Genomic DNA, 9,831 nt, shown 5'->3' with positions numbered 1-9,831 from the left:
TTCACTGTCCAGAACACATTGCATCATCTTATCTGCCATTTCACAGATGTCCTTTTCCCTGCTTGTGGAATGCATGCTCATACATGCTCATCGTGCTTATCAGCTGGCCTTTGCTACTTTATCTAGCTTTTCTGCGGTACCCTCTTGGAAATTTCCTACAGAATCTGGATATTCATCTTGAGTGTTGCCTATGGAATACATTCTAGCTAAGCCTGTTCCTTTGTTCCACATCATGACGATTATCAGCATGAAGGTTTTACAAACAAATGTTCTTCCTAATGTGAAGTTTCTTCATTTTTTTTTTTGGCTTCAAACTGGCATTGGATCATTTGATATATACAGTAAAAGAAGTTGGCAGCTGTCAGTTTTATAAATGCCCAAACAAGTTTATTTTTTCATGATCAGAAAAAGTTATTTCTTTTTTGCGGTGAAAACGAAAGGTTATGTCACTTAAATACAAAGCGACATGAAATACCTGAGAAGCACAAGAGATTCTTCATTACTATTCCTATGGAAAAAAAAAACAAAGTTTTTCTCTTTTAAAACAGACATAGTAAACATAAAATAATTCTTAAAAATGATACAATGAATAACACTTTTTTCCTATAAGATGTTATTTTTGGTGCATTTTAAAATCCCAGCCCTTTTTTAGTTTTCCCTTAAGGTGTCACGAGTAAGATGTCATTTTGCATGGAAAATGATGAAAACGATATTCTGACATGCCTTACTCAGTAAAATGTTTGTACTATTTCATTTATCTGTCATTTTCATTGTTGCATGTTAGTCAGACAAAAGAAAGCTGTATTCATATCCTACGCATGTATTTGGTTTATTTTGATTATGTAAAGATGGCAAATAATTGGGAAAAATAAATACAATTTTCATCAAGCGCGGTTAGAAATGACACGTATTCCTTAGAAAAAGGAGGCTAAAGTGTACAAAGAAAGCTAGAGACATCCAGGAAGAGAGCCCTTAAAAGTTCTTGTTGAGAGCCTGCGGGTAGAGCACTTTTTTGCTAGCTCAATTGCAAACCAGTTTTATGCAGCGAATATAAAAAATATTTTACTGATTTTTTTCATCGTTATTAAAATTTGGATGGCTGATTAATATTTCAAAAACCTCTCGTCTCGGTAAAGGAGAGACGTTTTATTTTGCTAAACTGCATTATTAGCGTGCGGCTTCTCCACCCCCATGCTTTCATTAGTGGGAGAAAGTCGTCAGTGGTGTCTCAGCGTGACCCGTATACCTTCCTCCTCCGCATCAAGGTCACCTGTGGGTCGCTGGCTGTACTTTGCATACGTATCTCGTCGCACAGTTAAGCGAGTGCCCGTGACTCACACTAACAGATGAATGAAGGGAAGAGAGAGAACTAACCTGAGAAAAGCATTCAGTTCTCTAATTCATCTTTACTCCCGACAAATAGTCTCTCAAATCACAAATTAATCACAATTTAATTGGTGGTGCATCTAGAACTCCAATACATTTTCCTGACAAGCCACTCATTTAAATCCGCGCATTCACTTATTGTCTTATTTTGATTTTATCTGATTTTATCGCAAAAGAAAGTAAGATGTTGATGTCGGAGATTTTCTTTTTGCTTGAAAGGGTTACTTGGCAGTAATTAGCAGAATATTGCAGGCATGCAATGACTTAGTCGTTACAGTAAACTAGAGTTATCCAGCGGACACAACAGTGGAATGTAAATGGAATAGAAAGAGAAATTGAATCTTGTTTCCAGCTCATTTATTCAATTTCAAAGCTTCATCACTACTTTAATGAACCTCAAGTATGTATCTGATAAACAGAGGGTAATCTTTCACAGTCCAGATTAGAAAATCTATAAAACAAAATTTAAAATTGGAATTAGCTACTGAGGAATTCTCAGAAGAGAAAAAGTCTAATCTGAAAGTTTTTTTTTCTCCCCTCTGGCCTGGTGATACTGGGACATGCACAGATAGACATCAAATGTATTATTGACAAAAACAAATGTCAATGACAAAAATGGCTGGAGTTTGTATTTTGGACAACAGATTATGTCCATTTAGAAATTAAATATGGATATATGGTATTATTTAAGAATTCATTATATTCTGCAGTGATAATTACCATAAAACTCATCCAAAAATATTTTTCTGGCAAGAAATGGATAGTGATTTGCAATGTGTTTACAGACTCACAGGCTGGAGTTTTGTTTGCAAAGCATATCGAAAATTATAAAAAAAAAAACTATATTCATAACACCAATAATGTTCTTTTAAAAATGTATAATTCACAAAAAACACATTTGGACCAAAATTATTTTATCCATGCCAAGTTAAGTTTTTTTAAGTTGAGTTTTTATAACAATTGCAGATATATAGATGAATAAACAGAATATACTGTACTACTCTCTGAAAATAATGTTTTTTTAAAGGCAAGGTCATGTGACTGGAATAAACAATGTACTGTATGTTTTTATGTAATATCTCCCTATTATGAGAGGATGCCAAATAAGGAGATGTGCATTTCTCTCCTATGTGTGCCAACATAAATCCAGTAGATAATCTTTTGGCACCTATGCAAGAGAGCCTTACTCAAACATAAAGCTTTTCAACATAAAATACCAGCCGCTATGCTGCACTGCCTTAATAGAATTAGAATTACAAATGCTATTGGTGATTAACAAGCTTTCTTTATGGCAAGAACTTTCTTTCCACACAGGTCGAAGGACATACTACACATTTTCAAATCTATTTATTAACACCTGTAATGTTATACAAACAATTATTGTCTGTTTTGTGTGGACTAAGCATTTATTTTTATTGTGGTAAATTTAACTTTTGCAAAACTGCAGATAACTGTTCTCTTGTTTTCTCTCTGCTGACTAGCTCTACTAACTGTAAATATGTTCTATGATGGATAATAATATGACTTTGTTATACTACTGGAAATGCCACATTGACACAAGAAGAAAACTTTTTCAGAAGGTTTTTAGTAGTAATTCTAAGACAAAAACAAAGCAATCACAAATATCTTCAAAAATGTAGAAAAGTGTACCTAAAAAGTTATGAAGGATTGACCACATTGATCAGAAATAAATCAGATTTAAAGCAATCCATAAAAAATGTTTAAAAAATATGGATGGATAAGCCTAACTTATCTGAGAGCTTTAGACCTACGCTACTCCCAGTATGAAACTATAGAAAATGAACAGACTTTACACAGTAAAAACCTTACATCTACAAGGAATTACAGGGTGTACATTTTATTTTTTACAGACCACCAGAAGCTGGAAAGAGAAGCTCGTATCTGCAGGCTTTTGAAGCACCCAAATATTGGTGAGTTTTATTCTTGAATAGTATGTTTTTGTAATTCTAAAGCAAAACGTTTTGAGAAAAATCCAAAACAAAACTGAACTGAGCATCTGCTAGACCTTGTTGTGACTTTCAAATGCACAGTATCATTGAATAATATGATCCATATAGTACAGATCACCAAACATGAAAGAAAGCCTCCATTTTTCTTTCAGTAATCTTTTTGGTTATTATTTGTCTTATGTTTTTAGCAATATGTAAAGATTAAGCCTTGATACTATAACTTTGTCATTAAATAACAGTTTTTTTTTCAAACACTAGGAGTATGTAATGCTATTGTTTAGTTTTTATGTAAAGATATAAAGCCAGTTTTCTGTCAGGTTTATTTTTATACAGATGTGCCCTCAAAATACAGGAAAATAGTTTTTATGACACAATTTTGCACACAATACCCTTTCAAATGAAACTAAAATAAATTTGTTTATGTTTTGCTTTGATTCGATTTCTGACATACAAACATTAATTAGGAATGTAATGAAAGTAATTGATTTAGAAATTCCTCACATTTGAGGTATACACTCTCCTCTGCCAAAAGCATTAGCATGAACAGCTTCACAGGATTGTGTGTAATTTTCTGATTAAGAGGCCGTTCAAGGCTTTTCTTAGTATCTCAAATGTTAAATAATGCAGTTCCTGCTCTCTGCTTTAGACATTATCAGCTGCATTATTCATTCCCAGTTATTTTCATCCTCTTCTGATTTTGAGAGTTCTTTCTGACAGGCTGAAAAAGAAATGAGAAGTAACAACCAGTGTTTAATCACTGGGAACTTTGATACGATGGGTCAGGGCATTTAATAAGGTCAGAAAGTGGATATTCTTTTTTTTTCTCCTTTCAATGAACTTTCACTTATGTATGGTTAAGGGGATACATTAAACATAATATCCTTAGTAAAGGAGGCAGACCAAGTGAGGACCATTTCAAAGAACTGGTGAAAATTCTGAGGAGTCAGTGTGAAAATAATTAACAATGTTGCATAACAGATACATTTTGATCCACATGACTTTACATAGGAAAGTAACAAGCATTTTGTGTTCCAATGCAACAAACACAAACATGCATAGTCAAATCTAATTGCATTTTATAGCATCTGTCCACTTGCCATGCGGAATATTTCAAGTTCTAATACCTACTTTGTATATTTCATGTGGATTTTGAAAGCAGTTTTGATTTGTTTTATCGGTGTTTGGAAGACATGGAAAACGGCTGGCTTCATTCAGAGCAGTGGGAGAATGTTATCAGGAGAATGCCAGAATCCACCCACCTATATCCATGAGCCACTAGCAACATGTTAGATGAATTGGCATGGATGCTCATTAAATTCAGTACTATGCCAGAAGGCAGGTGCAAAATCCCCATGGCTCAGGTCTGTATCTGAAAGGATAAGAACATGTTTTTTTTTTTACTAATTTCATTGCCAGTTACTTGGGGAGTCCATTACATGTACAGTATCTCTGTTTTCAGTGTTTGATCTCAGTTTTAGCCTTTTCTCCCACTTACCCTTTTTTAATATACTGTATGCCTCTTTAATGTCCTGTATGTAAAATTGTAGAACCTGAACAGAAAGTAAACAGATTCAAACTTTTCTTGTGCTGTGCAAGAAAATACAGTATATCCTCATTATTCAAAGTCAGAAACATTTAAAGCAGAAAAGTTAATTGTTTTAACAACTACCTACAGTACTTCAACAACACCTTAAAGACAGAATCAAGCAACAATTCCACAAGCATATATAACATCAAATTAGCATGACCTATGGAACACAAATTAATAATCAACAGGAATTTAATCACAACTTAAGAACAACAATTAATGAAAGAAAATAGGTTTAAAATAGTTGTTTTAATAGGTTTAAAACAATAACACCAGTCGTTGCTAGTAAGCACATTAATATGCAACACAGAAAAAACTTTTTTGAAGCTGCCGACTTCAAAATATTTGATTACCTGTTGAGTGTACGTTTTGTTGTTTGAGTGAATGAGTGTTTACTGTTTTAAAATAAAAAGAAAAGAGGAGGAACAAAGTAACAAATTAAGTAAGAATTAAGGCATAGTACTGGATACTAGAGTGAGAAGCAAGAGTATATCTTAAATAATCCAAAGACAATGCAGACCTGTTTTTGGACTTTAAAGTGTGCTAGTGGGGCATGGTTTCAATAGAATATAGAATAGAATTAGTCAGATAGAATTTACTGGCTCTACTGCTTTTCTACTGCTGTTCCATGGCACACAAAAATGTCAAACTTTCACCACCTTCCTGACAGAGCTTTATCTATTTTAGTACTATATAATTGTGTGTAAAATAAAATTTTATTGTGAATTAATGTCTATTTTTACTGTAAAGTAAAATTGCTACCATTGCTACCAAATCTTATGTTTAAGTCATACAGTAGCCTTACAGAAAATCGTAAACGCACTTGTATATTTCGCCATCAAAGAGATTGGTACAATTGGTTTCAGAGGAAAACACATTATGGAAAGTGCATGAAGGAAATTTTAATTGAGGTTGAGTTTTAGATGTTATTCACATAAGTTCTCATTACTACCTATGAGAAATTGAATCAGATCAGAACATTTTTGCAATTTCTCAGCTTATGGCATAGATTGATTTCTCTCGCTAAGAACTTCATAAATTTTGCCCAGTTTTTCATTAGGTCGGAAATAACTCTGCCTTATTAAATTCCTGAACTGAACTACATTGTGTAATCTCTGATAGTTGTCAGGATGATCCTTTTTTATTCTAGTTTCCCCTAAGTAAACTTTTTTTTGACTGTGTTTTAATAAGGTATGTGCTTTATTGAAAGCACTGTCAATCATTTGTAATTAAGCAGTCTGGGCAGCGAAATTCAGATCATGATGAAGGGCAGAAAATTGAATGCTACATCAAATAACTCACACTGTTAACAGAAAAAAGAAGATGTAATTAATTTCTCAGATGTTTGAGCTTTCTTCTTTACCAAGTAAATAGTGGAGACTTTCTTTTTAAAAAAATCTTGAAAATCCTAAAAAACATATATATTACAGTATATATTACATAATAATAATATTATAGTTCAGGTGGGTAGCCGTGTCAGCATGCATAGGCTGCAAAGGAACAAGTAATAGGTTTATTCCATGCTGAAAAGAGAAGAAAACACAGCGTTTCGACCGTGGAGCCTTCTTCAGGTGGCATTCCAGAATAATATTATGTATTACATTATATAATTTTTAACAGGGCAAAAAACTAGAACTTGACCTCAGTTGGCACAAATTGTAATAATCTGGGTGGTTTAAACCTCTTGCCTAACTTGAGAGATTTTTCAGTAATGTTACATACAAGGGACCAACTACATTATTAAGGAAAGCAGGAACATTATGTGAGTTAAACTGTCAATTAATGATCTCTGTATCAGTTCTAAGCCTCAGACACTGGCTGTATGACTTTCAAGCAATTTAGTCACATTAGGGGTTATCAATCAATTTATCTACAGTACATACATTGTGTGAGCTTACATGTCAAAAAGCATGAAGAGAAGTAATGGGAGGTACTGGTACAGTACTGTACATGTTTCTCAATGTATATTTGCCTTTGAGGGGGATATTAAGGTAGTGGAACCTAGTTGTAAATGCAGCTTGAATTCTCTTGTGTTACTTACACTGACTTTCTTTCTGAATATCTGCAAAACCCAGAAAACGCATGTTTGACCACATCAAAGCAGGCATGTCTCATTGTGTAAAACTGTAATCATTGATTTCCATGGAAACCACGACTACATAATGCACCGAGATAACCTGGGGGTTGGTGTACATGAGGGAGAGATTGCATTTTGTTCTTAAAGTGTCTCACACTCTCTCACAGAGAAGGATGTTACTGAAGAAGCACTTCTTTCATCGGCTCATTCAAAATTATGTAAGTCTGCAGAACAGAATGAACACTTAATAGGACTTGCCTTCCTTTGTTCTATCATTAAAAAAGTGCTTAAATATTTATTTCAGAAGTTTTAATGGACACTGGGTATATGTGCATTAAGCAATAAAATCAAAGAAGCTCAGTAGCCCGTTGTTTAATTGAAACAGTATTGCATTGTCTGAAATGCCTTAATCTGTTCTGGCTTTCTTTTCATTATTCACATGGGGGCTCATTTATACTTTTTAGCAATCATTTTCTTCTCCACTCTAAGCTTACACAATTCTAAATACCATGCTAAACGCACAACCATGGTATGAAAACTTGGTTATGGAGAACCAAAAAGAATATAGCTTCCTGATTTAATAATTGTTTTTAATTCAGCTTCAATGGAATGTACAATATGGAACTGGCATTTTGTTCATCAAACACTAGGTCTTCTGAAAATACATAAGCTCGTAGAGTGAGCAGTTGTGTAACATACTGCAAAAGAAGCCAGACCTATAATTGAATTACACACAATAATTTCATATTTCTAAAGGCAAATCAAATACTATTTTTTCAAGAAGGTTTAATTAAGGGTTTATTTTCTTGTTTCAATAAATGCGAAAGGATGCTACTGTATATGACAACGTGGCTTGTATGTTGGATTGCTGATCTTCATTGTGCTGTACAGTAGATGGGATTTAGTGAATTCTCAGATGCAATAATAACTGAATCCAATTTGATTTTATGTGCATGACTAATCTTAAACATATAACTTTGTAATAATCAAAGCTTTTATATAATGGACCCCTCCTTGCATATATATACAACATAGCAGTCAGACATTTTGTCTTCAGTGACACACTGACACAGATGGTTGCAGACATGACATATCCTATTCATGTTTAAGTTGTTTCCCTGTAGCCATCTTTGTTGTTATTGTATATCAAAGCTGTGTTTGTCTTTCACCTATTAAAATATATATGTCAAAGAAAGAAACAATGTGTAAACAAGAGATCTGTTAACATGGAGATCACTTAATATTAACAATAAGCAGTTACATTTTCTTGCATGTATATCCTACAAAATAAGATATTTCTAAGATTTTAAGCATTATTTTGTGACAGAAAAAACATTGAATATTATTGCTATAAAACAGATCTCAACATTTAAACTTTATAATGGAATTGGGATGGCAGAGAATCAAAATGTTTTTTCATTTTACTAACACAATGTTGTTTTCTAAACTGAATACAATGGAAAAGCCAGGAGCAATAATCATGCGCAGTGCAGCAGCTAATTCTTTACATTATGTATTCAGCATAATGCAATTTATAGAAACTTCACCCTGTAAATAGAAGATCGATTTTCTAATGCTTAAGACTCTTGTGTCAATTAAGCAGGTGATGAAGGATCTATTATCTGTGATTGCCCTTTTAAAGATTTTTCAAGATTTGTCATGTTTAGTTTTGAAAGTTTTAATTATGTGAGACTTTTCAAATTAAGTAAGACACAACACCAAGGCCTTTACTGAATACTCTAGGCATCACCTAAACAGAAAAAAGAGACAGAGTAGGAAATAAAAAAACACATTGTACTACATTTCCTTTTGAGATCTGCTTGGGCAAATTCCTATTATTCTGCTTTATACCCTGCATATTCCAATAATGCGGTCTCATTCCTTTGGTGCTTCCCTACCACTCTAACACACTTTCTATCCCTAGGACCACTATTAACCACTACTCCATTTTACAGGGCGATCCCTCCATCGGTACCCTTTTTTCTAACCACCCAATCATCTCATACTGTCGACCACCCAATCTACGTAAACCCCTGGTTCACAGCTCTCTTGACCACACTCAGCAATCATCCCCACAAGGCACCCTCCCCTGCAACAGAACTCGCTGCATCACCTGCAAGTACTTATCTAACAGCACTCATTTAGGGTCCCTCAGGTCAATTCTGGATCACCCTGTACCTCTAGCAACCTCATTTACTGTATCTCCTGCAAAAAAATCCCAGCTATCTATGTTGGGGAAACCGGAAGGAGACTAGGAGACCGCTTCAGAGAACATGTCAGGGCTGTGAAGATGAAAGATTTCTCCAAGTCAATAGTTTCTCATTTCACTTCAGATGGCCATGATCACACTGATCTTTCTGTCTCTGTTCTCAAAGAAGAGTTTCTCAACTCCCATAGCAGAAAGACTACAGAAACAAAACTAATTCTGAAACTAGGTTCACACCTTCCCCCTTCTCTCAACGACCGATTTATTTTCATGTAATCTTCTCTATTCTCAAGCTGGTTTTGACTTCACACCTTTCTCCACGCCTCTCCACTTTGCACTTCCTGAGTGGCTTCTCTGCCCCTCCTGCCTCCTCTCTCCCAGCTTTTGCTCTTCTGTGCTCTTTAATCTTTGCTGTCTGCCCTGTCTTTCTCACACCTGAAGAAGGCTTCACAGCCGAAACATTGTGTTTTCTCTCTTCTCTTTTCAGCATGGAATAAACCTATAACTTGTTCCTTTGCAGACTATGCATGCTGACGCAGCTACCCACCTGAACTACATATTCCAATAATGTCTACTACATCAAAGCTATAACTACTAGCTCTTT

General features: G+C 34.4%; 1 protein-coding gene across 4 annotated transcripts in view; it reads left to right on the top strand.

Annotated features, from left to right (window-relative positions):
- camk2a (calcium/calmodulin-dependent protein kinase II alpha) overlaps nucleotides 1-9,831 on the top strand; it is a 79,448-nt gene that overhangs the window by 22,175 nt on the left and 47,442 nt on the right. For all 4 annotated transcript variants that reach the window (XM_088604383.1, XM_088604385.1, XM_088604384.1 and 1 more), the window contains exon 3: nucleotides 3,258-3,317. In XM_088604383.1, coding sequence (XP_088460509.1) covers nucleotides 3,258-3,317 — 60 coding nt within the window. The remainder of the gene's footprint in view (nucleotides 1-3,257; nucleotides 3,318-9,831) is intronic.

The sequence above is a fragment of the Lepisosteus platostomus genome, chromosome 13 (genome assembly GCF_059453375.1).
Source record: "Lepisosteus platostomus isolate fLepPlt1 chromosome 13, fLepPlt1.hap1, whole genome shotgun sequence".
NCBI classification, from domain to species: Eukaryota; Metazoa; Chordata; class Actinopteri; order Semionotiformes; family Lepisosteidae; genus Lepisosteus; species Lepisosteus platostomus.
The sequence above is the reverse complement of the archived record's forward strand: the minus strand, read 5'-3'. Positions and strand labels throughout refer to the sequence as shown.